General features: G+C 44.5%; 1 protein-coding gene across 2 annotated transcripts in view; it reads left to right on the plus strand.

Annotated features, from left to right (window-relative positions):
• Positions 1–17,184, plus strand: part of LOC100878719 (uncharacterized) — an 84,093-nt gene extending 66,909 nt beyond the window's left edge. For both annotated transcript variants that reach the window (XM_076536799.1, XM_076536800.1), the window contains 3 exons: positions 6,989–7,183; positions 11,022–11,179; positions 14,376–17,184. In XM_076536799.1, coding sequence (XP_076392914.1) covers positions 6,989–7,183; positions 11,022–11,179; positions 14,376–14,921 — 899 coding nt within the window. In that variant the 3' untranslated portion in view covers positions 14,922–17,184. The remainder of the gene's footprint in view (positions 1–6,988; positions 7,184–11,021; positions 11,180–14,375) is intronic.
• Positions 17,185–18,994: the final 1,810 nt, after the last annotated feature.

An 18,994-nucleotide genomic window follows, 5' to 3' on the forward strand; every position in this document is an offset into this window, starting at 1 on the left:
AACTGTACCGGAAGCAGGATTGAGGGGTGGTATCGAGCAAACGGTCCATCGGGAAATAGCCCGAGCTAATCTGGTTATTGGACGTTCGTGTAACCCGTGTGCGCGTTCGTGCTCGAAAACTTCGATTCCCACCCCGTCTGGGCTCCTTTCTCATCTTGCCAAGGTAGACTCCGCTGTGGGAAGGGGTTTTGCTTCTTCGCTCGTATTTCCTGCGAGACTGGCTGGGGTGGATTGTTAATTGAATGAGAATCGATTAGACTGGCGGGGTCTACGGTGATGAGAAGTTTCGAAGAAACTTGAGTTTTCTTCGCTGAGCATTGTGCTATTCTTTCTTCGTTTTGCTTCGCGGTGAACGATGTGCGCGTGTATTTTTTTTAATAACATTACCGATGTTTAGGAATGTCTGAACTCGCAGATAATTTTACTAGGTAATTCTGAATATGCTCAGTTTAATGTTTAATTAAAACTCTTGCAACTTATTTATGTATAAACAACGGTATTCGAAACACCTGTCTCAATGAAGAAAACAATCTGAAAGATTTTGATATCCCGAGAGAGTCTCTGCAGGAAAAACGTTGTTCGTGTCCCGTTCGTCGGACTCAATTACTCAGAAGCTCGTGACGATCCAGTCGACGAGCATCGATCGTCGTAATTCCCCTTCGTGTCCTCGCGTTTCCGCTCCTTTTCCTATCGTCTAAAATACCCGGCCTCATTGTTACCCTGTAAAAAAAATGCACGAGAACACGGCACGCACTCTCGCACTCGAAGACACGCATTTTCGCGTGCGGAACGAAGACGGAGTAAGCGAGGGGTTGGGTTAGTCGGAGGAGGGTGGAGGAAAGTCGACAAAAAAAAAATGAGAAGGTGGTGGATTGCGATGCGCGTATGTGTGGGTGCAGGTTTACCGTGGAAAACAGGGACGAAGAAACACACGGTTACCAGCAGATAGAGGGTTGTAGGGGGAGGCAGAGGAGGGGTATGGAGGAGACTTGAGAAGGTAGAAGCAAAGCTTTCATCGTAATGAAGTATTTCTGCCGGTTCCCGGTACACAGCCTCTCTCTTTCTCTCGCGTTTCGTCCTACGGAGAGTTCTTTTCGCCAAAGAAACGACTTGTCGGTTTGCTCGCTCATCGACGTTGAAGCGAGCCGAGCAGAAGGGAGTTCATCCTCCCCCGCGGACCAAGGACAACCCTATTTAACCCTTCGAGCCTCGGGAAACAAGCACGGGACTCGGTACGTTCTCTGCTCTTCCCTTCGACGATTTTACCCGCCTCGCTTAGGAGACCCGATTATCTCAAATTGGTTTGCTGTTTTGCGGCTTATCTGCTTAAACGTGAACGTTTATTCTACCCCGTTTCTTTTCCTCTCTATTCCGTCGCCGCTGCTTTTTACCGGCAAAACCGCTGGCAAGGTTGAGCTGCACTTTTTTATGGAAACCTTGTTAGCTCACGGACTTGCATGGAGTTTCAGGGGCAAACTTTGAACTTGCTAATAAGGCAGATTTTTACTGTGATTTTCTCTATTCTCTATTCAGTTCAAATCCTATTAATTAGTCGGCTTTGAAATCAGAGATCAAATATGTGTCCACATATGCGTAAGTTATACTTGAGGAGTGTACTGCTATCCCACTAATATGTGTACATAAATAATGCATGATTCAAACAATCCTCCGAATATTTTATTGACTACAAAGTTAGATGATGAATGATTATAATTAGAAGTGTAAGAATGAAATGAAAAAGTAGCAAGTCCATGAAATCCAAAGTAATTTACAAAGTCATCCGCGTGTCAGAAACGTATACCAGTGCCGTATAAATTAGCGCCTCCTCGGGCAACGTTATCTCGATGATAGGTCCACGTGGTTCGCGTTGTTGGCGGGAAACAATGGCATGTTTATCGACCTTAACGATCTATTATTCCGCGTGGAAGACTGGCTGGACGTATTAACGAGCCGTGCACGAATTGCAGATTAATGGGCCGCGTTATTGTTACTTTTCTCCTCTTACAAAGAATCGAACGCTAACGAATTGCTTCGAATTAAATTCGTCACGGCGATTAATGCGCTCGCACGTTCGGTGTCACAGTGATATATTACAATGCATTTTCGTAGTCGCTTCTAAAACTGTAATTAACGATTAAATATATTAATTTATATTTTTATATTTTACAATGGTTAGGTTTCACACGATGACTTTGCGTGAGTAATCACAGACGTAGGTACCTATTTCGTAGATGGTTAACGTTTAGTAAGAAGAAATATTAATGAAAGCTTAAAATTGTGCAAAGTCACTTAACTCGGAGCGCCTAAAGATTTACCATTAACCCCATTAAATTTCTCCGTCACCCTTGATCATTACGCGGCAGAGTTTCTGGGAAGAGAAAAAGAAATTCTTCATCGAGGACGCTTTCTCAGTAGCGTGAAATGAAAGCTTCCCCGCCCTGTCCAGGCCGACGATCCGCGGGCAAGTTGCTCGCGATAGGCGTGTATCCGCGGTGCAATAGGAGGAGAAGCTTTCATCCTCGAGAGCTTTAAGCTTGCTTGGGGACGATCATTTTTAATCACGCGGAGACGGTGAGCGAGATCGAGGGAGGGTTTGGGGGTGTAACGGCGCGTGTACCTGTGTGCAGGGCGTTTTGTGCTTCCTCCTTTGTCGCAAGGGCGGCATTGTTCTCGCGATTCTATAGGATTCGCAGTGTTGTCGGGGTCCTCCGCGGATTGTTTTCTTCGTTCGCGAGTCTTGCACTAGCTAGCTCGCTGTGTCCTAGACACGATTACGTCCACTTTCCTTCGGATTACGAGCCCTCGCCAACTACGTTCACCCCCTTTGTCTGCGCTTACAATTTACCCGATACAATCGAAACGGAGTAAATGGATTTGTATCCACGGCCGAAGCAAACTTCGGTAGAAAGTAGAATGCGTATCGGAAACTTGTTCGAATACTTTATTAAAATTTCAAAAGGTCGTGAAGGAATGTTTATGAAATTCGGATTGAACATGTAAATCCGCAAAAAAGTGTAGAATTTTTTAATTTTATCGCACAGTCATTATGTATATTTATCGATCGACAAGAAACTGTTCCACAATTTGCTGACCGCATATTTAACAGCTCGCAGAAACTGTTTTCAGAGGCGTTCTTTTCAAAAGCGTCCCATTATCTTCCCCGTGAGAAGATTTATAACATTTAAAGCGGAGACACCCGTTCTCTCGAATATTATACGTTGAATGAAATTTTCTCTCTTAAAAGCGTCAGCTCAGAAAAGTGTTGTTGGTGTCAAGCGATCCCCTTTGTTCGGAAGTGTTTCTGCGGAGGATATTTTCTAAAAAGGGTATCCTTGTTAATGCCCCTAAGAAAATTAGTCTTCCAAGCAGAGATTCTTCTTCTGGAAAACTACGTTTCAGAGAGTTCTTTCTCCGTCCAAAGCGTTTTCAGGACGAGCTGTCTGTCGTAAAAATTCGCGTCTATTCAGGACCTTAATGAACAACTTAGCTTTGGGGACTTGTATTATGTTTCTTGCGAAACTAGGGTTATTTAAAACCTCGGCTTACGAAGGAAGAAAATATTCAATTAACTACCATTATTACTTAACGTTCCTTTTGAGGTAGGTTATTGGCAAAGAAGAACGGAAACAAGCTTTTTACAAAATTAGAGTTATTAGTTTGGTTCGTAAAGGAAAAGATTTCGCTTTTTAAAGTGTACTTTAATTGCGCGGTAATATCGACCAGGAAGCAAACTGCTAAATACATTTTAATTACGTTTCAGTGATAAGAAAGCAAAGAATAAACATATTGTTCTAACAGTAAGTATTATTTTCTAGTTTGCTCAGTAATGGATTCAAGAATATTAAGTCCCCTTAAAAGCAAGTAACATTTCAAATTAAATATTTTAAAATTATAAAAAAGGCAACTGTTAATTGCGTCCATAGAAACCACTTCTTCAAAACTTATTACAATTACTAGTAATAATAAACTGGATCAAGAATTGTACCCGCAATCCGAACAGAGCGAAAGCGAGTAGAACTTGCCGGAAACGGAAAAGTGTACATGGTAGAACGGTGCGCAAGGCGTGATCCATTTTGCGGGAGATTCGAAAAAGGCGCGTTAGAGTCGGTAACGTAGAAGGAAAAAGAAAATAACGAGAGAAGAGAACCGGATATAAGAACAGCGGTAGTAGCCTAGTTTTGCCGGTGACAATGAAGAGCAAAAAGAAAAAGAAAGGCTTGGTAGCTGGCTGGACTAATAGCAGTCGCCTTCAGGAATAGTAATGTCGAGGCAATGGTTCGTCGTTGGTGTGGTAAAAGCCGCGCTAGCAATGGTTCTCCGTCGCCATGGCTGTCCTCTCTCCGCCCGTCCTCTTCACCGGCTTCCGTCTTCCCCTCCTTCTGCCCCGTCTATTAATTAACAGGCTTTGTACTTTTAAACGATGTTAAATAAACGGCATTGTTCGCCGACGAAAGGACTGAAAAGCAGGCGCCATTGTGCCTGAAGCTCGGTCCTCCTCGACGACGTCGTCGTCGTCGTCGTCGTGGCCCTCTCCAAAAGCACGGAAAGAGATGGAAGGAGTACTGGCCGAGAATACCTACCTACTAATACCGTCGGTGCTGGCAAGCCTTTGTTCTAAACAAACACGCCACCCCCATCGAGCAAAACCCGTTCACCGCTTTCCTCTCTAACCCTTCCCCTTCTTACAACCTGCCACCTGCCTTTTAGATCGGGGAAAACGTGTATCGATTCGGATAGCCTATAATGTAAATACGCTCCAAGGAAACCACCCTTCCGGGACTAGTGCTACTAGTACCCTACTAGTCATCCCAAGTACTCGAATCTTTATTAGACACGATCGCTAAGCGAAGTGTACATGGTCAAGATATGATTAGAGTAAAATTCTTAAATCCCATGCGACCTTCCCCTACACCTGAAACTAAGCACCTCCCACGAGCACACCCCTTAGCGCAAAGGGCTGGTACACTTTTAAAATCTGTGTACACCTAATCCACAGTCATAGTATCATTGAAAGCTACAAATAAACAAAGGGAGCTTTGCATCGAACTATTATCCTGAAACGCTACATATTCTTTCTTTCCCGGGGAACGCATTCAGAATGGCTGGAACAAGGATTAAGAATGGCTCGACACCAGTCGCTCGGCTCGAATGCGTTATCAGCGTTCCACATTGTCCCGGAAGACAAAAATCTCGGATTCCCTCTTCCGCTTCGCTCTTTCTCGCAACGTTCCTCGAGGTTCATTGTGAACCACCACGTGTCCGTATTGTTTAGCCGGCTCGTCTCTCTTTTTTACCCCCGTCTCTTTCCTCGCGTACTCTCCACTATGCCGAGCAACTCTTTCCATTGTCGTTGCCTGCTGTCAGCAACAATAACGAGGAGAGTAAAAGATCCATCGGGCTACGCGAATCCCATCCTCTCTAGCTTCTATCTGCTCCGGTGCGCCTCGAATTTCCGCTAGTGTATCTCCTCTCTGTATCGAGAACTTTCATCCCCCTTGAGCGATTCACTTAGAACCTGCGAGTTCTTGATATTACTCAGACTCTTTGGCCTCGTTTCTCCTCTTTCTCTCCTCTACTTTATTTCTTCTTTCATCTTCCCATTTTTATTCCGGATTTGCAAATTTCAACAGTCACGTGTCCGAATCTCGATTAAAGACGTCTCCGTATCAACCGCCATTATTCGCAGGGGCAACCTGCGCGCCCTTTGTTGCACCCGTGACTGCAGAGAACGGACTTCGCGCGACTCGGACGCCGTGCGTCGTTTTCTCGTTTGAGGCAGCCTCCGTTTCCAGGCTTCGTGCTTTGTCTACACAGCCGCAACCAGCAGCCTCCACAACAAGTGGTAATTAATTCTCGGTAGAACAATCGGTCCGCTACCGTTGAGAACAACGAACGCAAGAGGGAGAAAGAGAAACGTGCAAAGGTTTCGCCGTGAAAACATTGGTTGTTTCGGGTGAACGACACCCCTTGTCTTCCGAAACCACCCTCTACTTTCTGCAATTTTTGCATCGATCAAATTTTTACCGATTACTCTGATGACTCGATTTCAATACGAGTTATTTTACTAACAAACGTATCGATGAAAAAATGGATTACGCGCGAAAAAACTGTCGATATGTATACGTAGATCATGCCGGCTCTCGACCGCGTGTTTGCAGTTGGTATAAAGCAGTTTGTAAACGAGCGATAGGCACTTGGATAACGCGTTCGATCAATGAGTATAAAAGGCATTCGGACGCTCAGTGTTTACCCGATGAAAACCGTGTTGTGTGCCACCACCGGCAGAACCAGCCGTTATGGTTGAATTATCGACGAACCGTAATCGCGCCTCATTTTAAATCCACTCCGCTCACGATTGTTCACGCGGAAAATTGCGTTTTCAATTTCCACCGTGAAATTTCGTCTAGCAGTTCAAAATGATTTCAATCGAAATGTACGCTTGTATCAGACAAATAACTTATGTAATTATATTGTACGTAATGTTATAAGATGCTCCTGAAGTCGGAAACTTCGTTAGAGGTTGATATACGAAAGGAGAAGGCGAAGACAGAATAAGTAATGGCAGAATTTCTTGAAATGTCTCGATGACGCAACGGGGACGCTAATAATTTCGAATCGAATATAATCTATATGTGCTTCGCAGAAGCGAATTCACTGAAGCATAGAGATACAGCCGTTAGTTAACATCCATGAACCTGCAAATCTCTATCGTTGCAACGCATTTGTCACGTCCACGATCGACAGAACAGTCGTAAATACGCTCCAAAGTGGATTAAGGCAAAGCTGTATGAATGTGAAAGGTTAAATTTCTGCGCGGTACCCTTCGTTAACTTGTCGCGTAATACTTTCGTTCAAAGATTCCGCAAACCATCGCTGACCATCATCTTCGGAATCTACCTCTGTTAAATTGAAAGTTATCGAATGTGAATATAGTCGAATGCTCGGCTCATTTTATTATTTTAATTAAGATAACGATTGATTGTTTCAGGCGCTGAATGGAAACTCCTGACGGAGGACGAGAAACGGCCATTTATCGATCAGGCGAAGAGGTTACGAGCACAGCACATGAAGGAGCACCCCGATTACAAGTACAGACCCAGAAGAAAGCCGAAAACCTTGCGGAAGGAGGGCTACCCTTACAGCATTCCGTATCCCAGTGTGCCCATGGATGCCCTTCGAGCTGGTAAGTTCAAAAATTTTTTGTGATCCTACCACGAGAGGACCTCCTAATCGATACCAATTAACAGCGAAAACAAACCAAGAAAGGAATTAAAGGTAAAGTAATGGCTTCCTCCAATTACGAACTGCGGAGCTGTTTTAAGAAAACAACACGATTATGAGACAAACTTGAATCGATCAGAGCGCGACGATCTAAAGGTGCGTTTCTGCAGTCGCGGGCAAGAATACAATAGGAAAAGAACAGTTCGTCTGGTAGGGCTTTGATATTCTTATCTTTTCGGCTCGCGTTTTCAGCCGCATTGTTGTTCGGCGATGCCCTCGGGATCCATGGTCGGAAGTCTTATAATGGCGATTTCTTCGAGGTTCACCGAGCCCTCGTTTCCTCTGTCATTTTCTTCGTCGTCTCCGTTAATGGCTCGCGCGTTTTCACCGTCAAAGACAGACCAGCCTGGCCATCGAACGTGTTATTATTATCGCGGTTCGTCGATGCACTTGCGCAAACACCCGCTCGAGACACCTTGTTTCGACGATGCTGATCGATTTTTTCTGCTGACAAATTTATGATCACGTTGTCGGGAAGCGAAGCGAATAACCTCCAATGAAATTACTGTGTTTGCTTAGCTGATTCATCTGTGTATGGAGCAGACAGCCGGAAGCTTGCGAATCATATTGTCTTTGTGATAATGAAACAAAGTATATATACGCTATTGTTAGAATTCTGTTCGATAATTTAAATAAATACGAAGCAAGTTTTGTAGCGATCCTTTACAAAAATAATTTCAAACAATTTAATCGATCAAAGTTATTTATATGCACGTTTAACCCTTTCTCGATCGTTACGTTTAATCACGAGATCATCTGTCAATCTACACGCCTTATTTTCGCAAAAGTTCCCCGCGAGATCGACGAACAGATGTTCGATGAATCGAGGCTCGCGTACACACCCCTTTCTGCCCTCGGTTTACACAGATCTGTTTGACGTTTGCCTCCCTATTGTGCCCATTGTTTCTCCGCTCCTACAGGATTACGTAATTTTGAATTTCTCTGGGAATCAAAGAAAAGCGTACTGGGACAATCGCGCGAAATCGTCGTCCTGAAGATGGGGTGCAATTTCCATAAACGCAATGTTTTCTTGTTCACCCTCTTACAGTTGTCCATCGCTGCCAGAATTTTCATGACTGAATTTACAACATTCATATTTTCGAATGTGCCTTTTTGTCACACCGGCTATGCAACCCCTTAGTAACTGCCCCACAATTTATTACACCTATCCTCCCCTCTAGTAAATCACGTCTCATCAAGATGGACCACACACAGATCGATCAATATCGTTCGTGCAATCGAAATCGCGCACGATAGCACGGCAACAGGGTGAATGTAAATTTTTTCAAATCTCTCGTTCGATCGTCCGCCTCTTACCGGCGACGGATTTATGATCCTCCCGCAGGGGTCACGTGCTTCCGCTTCGGGGCAATCGTACGCGTAACAGCACCAAGACTATAAGACAATTCGATAAATAATGAGCCAGCGACATGTTTATGCTCTCGCGTGCATAAGCTCAATGAATCGCGGTCACGAAGCACGGACCTTCCGCGCCAAAGGGAATTATACGACGATTTATTCCGCCGAGACTCGATCCGCCCGAGATAGAAAAAAAATACGCAGACTTGCGTTAACTTTCGACCTGCGCGTTTTATTAAACGTACGCGGTGGTCGTTGCGTGATCGTTTAATATTCTATCTGAACTTTCAATTTTTACCCTTTACATGCTTTCTTCTTTTTTATTTTTATGTGTTCTGATAGAGTAATTATGGTTAAACATTTCTTATGGTTCGTGCAATATATCCTATTGTATCTATTTGTAATTATTTCTAATTCTGATTAACACTGAAGTTTGCACTAAAACATTGCGAATTTCCGGTACACCCTTAATTCACGTCTTTAAGTTCCCTATCTGAGCGGAAACTCTGGCCCGGAATTTCAGCTTAAGCCGATAATTTATCCCAGCCACCCACGCACTTGTCTTATTCGCGTGCCACTGTGCAGGAACGTGTTCGCCAACGATCTAACTCAAAGAATAATAGTTTCGTGTAACCACGAAAAAAAGTTTCTCTGCTCTGATTAAACTTTACTTTCAAATGTACATTGAATAGTTTAAAAAATTTCGAACGATAATTTTTCCATTTATTAAACTATGAAGAATCAGTTCTCTCGAGAATACGAACCGATCTCAGCGATCGACAATGGCAATGATTAACCGCGCGTTTTCGTCGAGATTAATATCGAGAGGCATCGCGTAACAGCGTCGGCTTATCGATCATCGATCGTTGTCGAAGGACGGAAACGCGGCGAAAGAATAACCCCGGCAACGAAGCATCATTGTCGGGACGTCGTTGAATCACCCCGATGACGAAGAAACGTCGCTCGGATCCTCCTAAGAAGAACGGGGATGATTGCCGGCGAGATTTATGACCGGCAACGAAGAATTCACGCGCGTTCGATTATTAATCGCGATTTTGTAATCTGCCTCGTGGAATTCGTCGAAGCGAACAGTTCAGAGAGCTTGAGTATTTGTCCTGAAACGAGTTAGATTGTGTTCGAAACTTTCACTAACGTTTTGTGCTTTCTTCTGCAAAAATCCCGACAATGTTTCTCTTAATTGGAGATTCATCGCTGAATGCGTATTGTGTTTTGTCTTGTTTGCTGATTGATCGATGAATTCGAAGAAACGAGATATGCTCGTGGATTTGTTTGAGATTTTATTACACTCTGCAAGATGTTCGTACAATTTTTCTCTTATGAAAGTATAATTAAACAGCTGGTTTCTTCAATGTCCATATTTCTTTTTATAAATACATAAGTGTCCCATGAAATAGAAAATGGATGATCGTCTACGAATAAATCCTGGAAGGTGATTTTATCCTAATTCCACGAAACCCCTTTAGGAATCAATAGCCCGAAGCGGGTCGTAAGTTGTTTCGCGTACACAGATATTTTTCCATCAAGATGTCCGCGTTCATTCACAATCCCTCCTCCACTATGATCTTGCAGCATAACCGAACAAAATTATTAATTCCGGCAATGGCAACGGACCGATTAAGGACAGAATTTATTCCGTCGCCCACGCGACACCTCGAAAGGTGATCGGTAATCCCCGATTTATCGCTCGTATTCCACGTTCCCTCTTATCCTTTTACTTCTTTCTTTATTTCCTTCCTTTGATCGCCTCCTTTTTCTGCGAATACTCTTTCGCTACTTTTTTGTCCCATTAATTATCCCGGCAAAAAAACGCCGTCGCAGAGATTTCGCGCTCGAGAACAGGTGTTTCCCGGGGCGAAGGTGAAGCTCGAGGACAATTTTTAAGGATTAACCTCCGGCAATTATCTTTGCATTTGTTCGAGTTTTCGCTGTTAAGTTTATGAACGGTATCGAGTATGGTGGTCGCTCGATGGCACAAAGATTGCACAAGTCCGATATAACTGCTCTTTTAGTATTGAGAATATCGACGAAACGTCAAGATCTTATTGTTAAAATTTAAGCTTTAAATTGACGTATCATAAGTGCCACTTTTATCGCACTCAACTTTATGCGTTTAGAAATTAATCATTTTTTATTGTAACTCTTGCTGCTTGTTGCACTTTCATTTTTATCAAACTTCAAACTCTAAACCGATGTATCATTTTGAAGAAATACATCGTCACTTCCGTTGTGCAATATCTTTGTCATCAAATCGCATTAGACTAGGTTTCGCAATCACCGATCTAAGACCTCCCATCTAATCTTCAAGCACCATAGCGAACTTGATTGCGGTCTTATGCAAGATTTCGAATGATATGTTACAGGAATGGCCGGCGGAATGGGACAAGCAGGAATGGGCTCGTATTATGGTCCCGCGGCTGCTTATGGTTCGCTTTCCGCAGCCAGTATGGCCGCAGCAGCGGCTGCGGCTGCACAGCAATCCGCAGCGGCGATGTCCGCAGGCCTCGCTGCACCTGCTCAGGTGAGTCCATGTTTCTTGCAAATACGCCTCGCAATATATTTACGAAATGACATACAATTAAAAAGAATATTCGAAATTCATGCTAGCAGTGCAATTAGGTACATCTTGCAAATTTCGTGTAGCTGTCAAGTTTAATACAGAAATTCAATCGAACTTCGACAGGAATTTTTATGAGTTATTTTCTGCATAATCGCACAGATTAGTCTCCGTGCATCTGCCTTGTTTCGTGGTAGCGTCACGAAAAAACGAGAGTAGGGTCGAATGAAAAATTTGCATCGAAGGGAATAGTCGGCAGGGCTTAGTTGAAATGGTCAACGACGTTCCGAGGACGGCGATGACGGTGCCGTTTCGTCCAAGGGGCGATAACGCGACGCGTTGGAATTCTTCGCTCGTGCTCGCCGGTACGCCAATAATAGTCGGCTGTATCGCGTCGCTGCGTCGTTCCAGACGCGTCGGCCATTCAGCCGTTGAATGCAGAAATAACTAGCTATCTGTTTGTCTCCCGTAGCCAGCTGCGGAAATTCATACACAGACCACGGTCTCCGGTTTCTGTTTGCGAAGCTACCCGGGGGCCCCTTTGTTGCGACAACGAATGAAACGTACCTACGCTCGTCCTCCTCCACCTCCATCCCAACCTCATCCTCTCCCTCCTCTTCCTCTTTCTTTCTTTCTCCTCTCGTTCCCGTCGTTTCTCTCATCACCGATCTGTCTCCCTATTTCTGCGACGTTTCCTTTTCAGTCGGGACCCTGTGGACCTATTCGTGGCCATTTTATTGGGGTGCCATAGATTCGATCGGGTCTTCTTCGCTGGCAAACTTCATTACGAGACCTGTGTAAAATTTGGAACCTGTGAAACAATGGGGGGTCATCGGGAACAGCGAGAAAAGTCGGGCAGATGGGATTATGTAACCGAATATAAATACTTGCCTATTTGACAGTATAAAGGAACTGTTTCTAAAGGTATATCAGATCAGTGACAGGTAGTAGTCAATGAACTCTATATTCATCTGATTGTTCAGACGAGAACAATGTCTCTTCCAAAACTTAGATCAGACTCTTTCCAGTTGCTTAGAACTGTCAAGTTCGAAAATATATTAGAAACCGATCGGTTTCTCCGAAATCCTAAACTTTCTAAGCTCTCCTCGTTCTCGTGAAATGGAGCGATAGTCTCACTTCATCGTGACGAACATCACGTACGAATAATGTTAGCACAGTTTTCGACGTTCTCCACTGAACGCTGGCGCCATACTTTTGAATGGTGCGAACAAACGCGCCTGCTTTCGCGAAAAAAGACGCAACGTGCGTTGAATTCGGTCGAAACGCGAGCTGACGCGTGCCTTCCGCTCAACAATGCTTAGTTAAAATTCCAAAGCAACCGTATCCGCTTTGTTGCAATCTCTCGAAACGGTTATTCTGTCAGTGTATCGTTCCGTATCGCTGCCACTTGTGTCGAGGAAGAAAAACGGAATTCTGTCTATCGTCTCTCACAGAACTGACACGGAAATTATAGCGTGTCGATTTCACCTTAACGAATCGTAAACGAGAACGCTGTTGTGAAAAGAAAGATAGCTATTTACACTAGGATTTGTTCTAAACAGGTTCTCCGAGCGAACTTTCTGCGAACTTTGAAGAAAGTAGAATACGAAATTACTTGTGCGAGTCGTTTTAGAGTTGAAAGCGAATGGACCGAACTGGGTAATATCATGTTAGAATGTCCGAATCCCAAATTTCTAAATTCCCTTGAAACACTGTACGATGAGTGGTCGTTGTCCAGGCAGGACTTAATTATCCTACACCGACACGGTGTCACCGTTCAACCGTACAATAACGTCGTACCGTTTCTCTTCTGTTTTTCATTCACAAAAGCATCCATTCTTCGCGCTCTGCCATGTGTCGTCGACGATGAAAAGAGACGAACGGAACGGAGCACGAAGTGACAGAGAACGTACAAGTGGATAGAGTGAAATGTCTTTTGCTAGGAGCGCACTTTATTTTCCAAATGGCTCCTCTCTCTGTTCCCGGGGCCAGAAAGGTTGGCGAGTCTGAGCGAGAAAGTCAACCGAAGCCATTGTTGCATCGGCTCGTCGATATTTCTCCTGGTCCGCGGAGATTCCTCTATGAAGTCGATTTTGTTCCACCGTGAATTTATACCCGTGCTGTCCCCGAAACTCTAGTTCGAACAAACTTTCGCCAATAATCTCGACACTGGCTACAATGCCTCGCAAAAGTACTCGCCGGCTTGATATACTGACTGAAAGAGATTGAGGGGATCAGAGGAACGTGCATTTTATTTTCTACCTAGAAATTCGGAAATTGAGATTTGTGTTCTTTGGAATATTTAATTCTGCAATACTGGAATTTTGAAAATTTTCAAAAAAATCGGACTACCTACCTATTTATTTAGCACTCCAATTCTTGATAGTACAATATCCCAGCGGTTCTCGGCATAGCAGCAACATCTCGTGACCGGAGTTTAATTTCCGGATCCCTCGAACGAAGTCCCGCAGGACGGCGTGGCCGATTCGCGAGACACGCTGGCGGATTTTGAGACGAGAGGAACCGAGCGGTAATCAATTGGACGTAGCCAAGAGGAGAGACGAGCGAGGCGGCTAAGACTGCGTGTAAATCATCCGGACAAAGCCGCTTAACGATCCGACAAAGGGTCCCGCGCGCGATCCTCGTCCACGAATTATAGAATCGGGAATACCCGCCCTCCTCCTCGCCCTTTCTTCTACTCTTTTTTCCTTTTACTGAAATGTCCGTGGCAGTTTCACGCGGCGTATCGTACGCCTGCGACCGAATATTACGAAATTTATAGCCATTGGCAGCTTTGTCCTCCGGATAGAACAAATCTTCGACCTCGGATCCCTGTCGCGGATCCAACGATTTCGCGAGTCGTCCTTGGAACCGAGACGAATCGCTCTCTTTCTTTTTCCTGCCGCCGTTGAAATAGGGGATCGCGTTCTTTTCTTTTCTTCGTTTGTCCGACATTTTTGTCCTCGTTCGCTCCTTTTTTTGCTTGTAAATCGATTGGTAAAGGGACCGGAGAATTAGGAGGGAATTAGGAAAATTTTGTCCTGTAGTCCGGTTGATAATTTATTTAATCTTTTGATCTAAAGAAGTAGACACTTAATACCACCTCAAAATGTTGCACCCTACACAGTCTGAAGGCAACTTTGTCATTGTAATGTTGCAGGTGGTAAGCTCGATGGATGCCATGAAATACTCGATGGAAGCGGACAAGTATCGCGCGGCGTACATGCCACCTAGCACACTAGCGATGAGTATGTATTCCGACCCGAAGTACCTGGACTCGAACCCGAAGTCGTATCTGGATCGCAGCTACCTAGACTCGGCGAAGGCGTACTTCGAACAGTCGAAGTTGTACATGGACCAGAAGCCGGCGATATCCGACTATAATAGACCTAGCTACGAGCACAAACTCTACGACGAGTCCAGCCCAGGGAGCGTGGTGGGCGGTGGTGGACCCACGAGGTCGCCAGCCGCGGAGTCACCAGATATGAGCAAACAACACGAACGAACCGAGCAAGGTTCCTCCAGCGCCAGTTCAACCTCCACTTCGTCGGCTGCTAGTCCTGGAGCCAGTTTACCAGCGTATTATCCTGGTCCAGTGCAAACGAGCGGTCTTCTAGGACCCCAGATGAGTCAGTACAGCGGATACCAAACTGCTCCTCCACCTGGAAACGAATCCTTCAGGCGACCGCTCACTGTCATCTTCTGACCCGATAGAACGTAGCTCTGATCCATCTTTGAGCAACAGTTGTCCTGAACTTAGCCCGAGAGTAGTTCTAAAGACGTTTGATGGTGGAACGGATGTTGGTGTTGTTGAGGTGCAGAAGGTTCAGTGAAAGCTTCGCAATTTTTCAGAAGAGAATTTGGTGGATGAAGACAGGAAGGAAACTTGTTGAAACTTTTATGGATGTCTTTTCTGATCTTCTGGACAATTTCATCCAAAATACGAAGCCATGGTCCAACATATTTTCAATCATTTTTTAAATCAATGAACTCAAGAACTTTAAATGAACTACACAGATTACTAGCATCATTCTTTGATCAGAGTCTTTGAAGTCACAATTTCCAAAGTAAATGAATTTAAGATCCACCAGCGTAAAGTCCCAGAACCACGAGAACCAGACCTCTCGACGTACACCACGAAGCAACCACGAAGAGACCAAACCATCCCGAAGGAACATGTCCACCTGAGGATGTGGACGAGGCCAGCAACGCTGGTGCAGGTCGTTGAAAGCGACAACGAACGTCGATACTCTCCGCGTTCTAACCATCCGCGAATCGCGTCGAGCTGATCGACGCGGCGATTATTTATCAAACATAGTTTCCCGTCGCTCCAGACGGCATAACGAAGAACTGTACATAGTCCCTGTGTAAATAGTGTAGCAAGGATTATTATCACCGTACGACGCGACGCTCGAAAACGGTTTTCCTTCGTCCTTCTTCCCGACCCTCCACCTCATCCTGGACCCACGAAACCGTGTTCAAGGAGGAGCACGATGTTCCAGCACCTTCCCTTCCTTCGCGGTGCTGCTTCGACCACAGGAAGCACAGTAAGTCGATACATTCTACATTCACTTTTATGCTTGTAACGAATGTGAATTTCATTTAAAATTCGGTTCTATGAGTTCGTGGCTTGATGCACCTGGTGCGTTGTATATTTTATACACGACGCACGCGATGCGTTCTGTATTAGTCGACGCATCAAGGTACTTCAGCAGTCCGAGATTTGGCTAATGCGATGTAAGAGATACGGTCTCGATTGGTCAGAATAGAAAAGGAATACTCATTTACGGCGGTAGGAGCAATCGGCTCGATCACACGCACCAATGAGTCCAAAGGACATTCGACAAACGTGTCGAGGTAGTGTGAATCGTGCGATGCAATTATAAACCTATTCGCCACACCCCCTTACCTCTAGATTCCCCTAGCCAAATCTCGGATAACGAACGGTATCTATATAATATATAAGACATGTAACATATTGGATATGTGTATAGTATCGATAATTTATTTTTCCTAAATTAAACGAATATGACACTTGACACGAGTGTAACTCGTATTTCTTGCACTTGTATAATTTGCACGGGTAAAACTCGATGTTACGAAGCAAGAGGTTAATCTCGGTAATTTAAGTAGCTTGTTATTATTCTAATTTGTTGCAAGCATACGACTTACGATCACGGTAAAAGTCTCAGTCCTTTCTGACCACTCAAAGTAGCAGGGCGATGATGTTCGAACCAAAAGTGAAAAGAAAAAGGAGAACGTGTTTTTTCGTGCGGTCGTTCGATTCGTAATCGCTGTACATAGTTCCCTGAATCCCGTTGGAAGAATATTTTGCGTCCCATTTCGCTATTTTTCCGATTCTCGTACTTTCAACGCGAACGATCGTCCGTCTCGACTTCGTCCCCTGTCCTTCGAGACGACGACGCTCGTTTCCGCGACCGTAGCGTTTCTGAGGGGTCGAATCATCCCCCGTTCTCGATACTTAGCTATTTATTATCGACATTCCTTTCTATTTTCCGTTCTACAAGTTGATCGAGTATCAAGATCATCGAGAATCGCGTTGAAGTATCCTTCCCCTTCGTTATTCTTTCTTTTTCCTTCGTCTCTGTTCTCGTTTCACGAGAGTACGTAGTACTCGCACGGTTGTTTTTGTTCGTACGTGTCGTTTTGTTAATCTATTTCGCGAGAATGAGAGAAAGAGAGCTTTTACGGACGTTTCGCGAGAGGAAAGAAGACTACAGAGATTATATCGAGTGCGGACGAGACGCGGAAGGGTAGCTCTCGCGAAACGTCCACGATCCGCTGTAAGACGTGTAATCTTTGTATTTGTATCGTTACGATAAATCTTAAATCTGTACCCGATCTTTCGAGTATTACGAAGTTTCAAGCGGCAGAAGAAGTAACCTATAAATATTGTACTGTAAGTGAGAAAGCAAAATAAACGTTAAGTATTATCCTTCGAAAAGTGATTGAACGTCTAATCGCTCGTTCCTCTGAACATCCTCCTCCTTAGTTAACTCGGCAACGTGTAGTACCAAAATTCCTCTGAAAATATTAAATATATATTATGAAATCACACGGTTTAAAAAAAAGAACAAGGTTCATGGGATACGGTAGCAGGCACATCATCCTCTGAAAGATAACAAGGCACCTCTGGCAAGAATAGTGATCAATCGACTTATGCACGCCTCTAACCAGGACAAACCGACAATTTTCACCATCGTTATCCACTCGAGGTCCCCCGCTATTGTTTCTGATCTCCGAAGGGCCATTATGTTGTCGTTTACTCGCGGCGAAGGGACGACACACGCTGGCTTGGTAACCCACGGAGCTGCTGGATGAGAAGGTGGCTACCTTCTCATTAAATCCATTATATCGAGTGAGCAACGATGAAGTGGAGACGAACGGAGGCCGTCAGTTGAGTCTCTTCTCGGTTAGACAGATCGTTTAGGTGGAATCTAAATCATCCTGCGGGGATCCTGAACGGACGTTCAACCGGACTGCACCGTTCCTGCCAACCTCTCACGACTTCATTAGTACCTGCTGACTTTGGAATGCCCCGTTTAGAGAACCGCTTTTGACCGAGGTGTTGGACGCTTGTTTTTTCTGCCTTTCCGGATTTATTACTGGACAGTTGCTGCCAGTACAGCGTGCTCGTAAATAAGGAGTCAAAATCTCTGCCATAGCTCCTTTCTATACGTCTAATAGTCAGAAACATCTTGCAACATCGAACGATGATCATTAAAATCGAGAAACCACAGCCTACTCATCGTCCAGCTTTTTTATCCGTAGATCGATGCTAATTGTACATAATAGAAATTTGGCTAGCAAGGTTGAAGGTAAACGAAGGAATAATTTAATTACTAATTATACGTCCTGTCAGTCGGATCGAACCGACAGGAGGTCGCTCGCGTCTCTTCATCATCGTTCAAAAGACGCTACAGACGTTTTCTCATTAAATTCATTATAGAGCGACGAGCAATCTGCTACGGGCTGAACGAGTGGCTTTCGCCGGTTGCCTTGAATCACTTAACCGGAATGTAAATCGGTCGTATAGCTAGATGTTCCTCCTCCACCCCCATGGCTTCATTAGCGTGGCTCAGTCGACGGAATATTCGACGCTGTCTCTCGTGTATACCGTATCTCGCTGTTTACTCCGCTGACTCTACTTCCGGTCGATGATTTTTCTGCACGGGGATTCGAACGTTTAAAGGATTAATTACAATTTCGAGGGAATGTGGGTTGCTCCGTTGACTCGCGGTTTCCGAATAGGCCTCATCGCCACGTCTACGCGAAACGTAATTAAAATACATTGGTAGCAAATTGAAAGGAACAACTTCCGTTTGTGTAAACTTCCTGCGGAAATTTCAAGTGTTCCTGAAACGGAGAATTCTGAAAATGTTGAATCAGCTGTGATTTCATACTTTTAAACACGTGATCTCTGAATTATTCAAACAGGAATAATTTATTCTGGTATAATACCGTAGTTAAATTTCTTTGACATTTTGTGAGGAGCTGGGTTTAAGACCAATAACATTGGTTAGAAGTAAAACGGGTATTTATCACAGTCACGAGTTAAAGATCGAAGCCGCAATTATCGATCCAGACTAAAACAAATGAAAATGCAAGGGATTCTAGCGGTTCTGCACGCCTGCTCGCCGTACCATGACCTACGCCGTATACAACGATTAAAAATCGACCCCAGATTGGCAAAGTATTTTCATCCGGTGCTGGAGCAGCCAACGCGATTAACAATGGCGCGCCCCTTTTTCTCGCGTA

The sequence above is a fragment of the Megachile rotundata genome, chromosome 11, assembly GCF_050947335.1.
Source record: "Megachile rotundata isolate GNS110a chromosome 11, iyMegRotu1, whole genome shotgun sequence".
Taxonomy (NCBI): domain Eukaryota; kingdom Metazoa; phylum Arthropoda; class Insecta; order Hymenoptera; family Megachilidae; genus Megachile; species Megachile rotundata.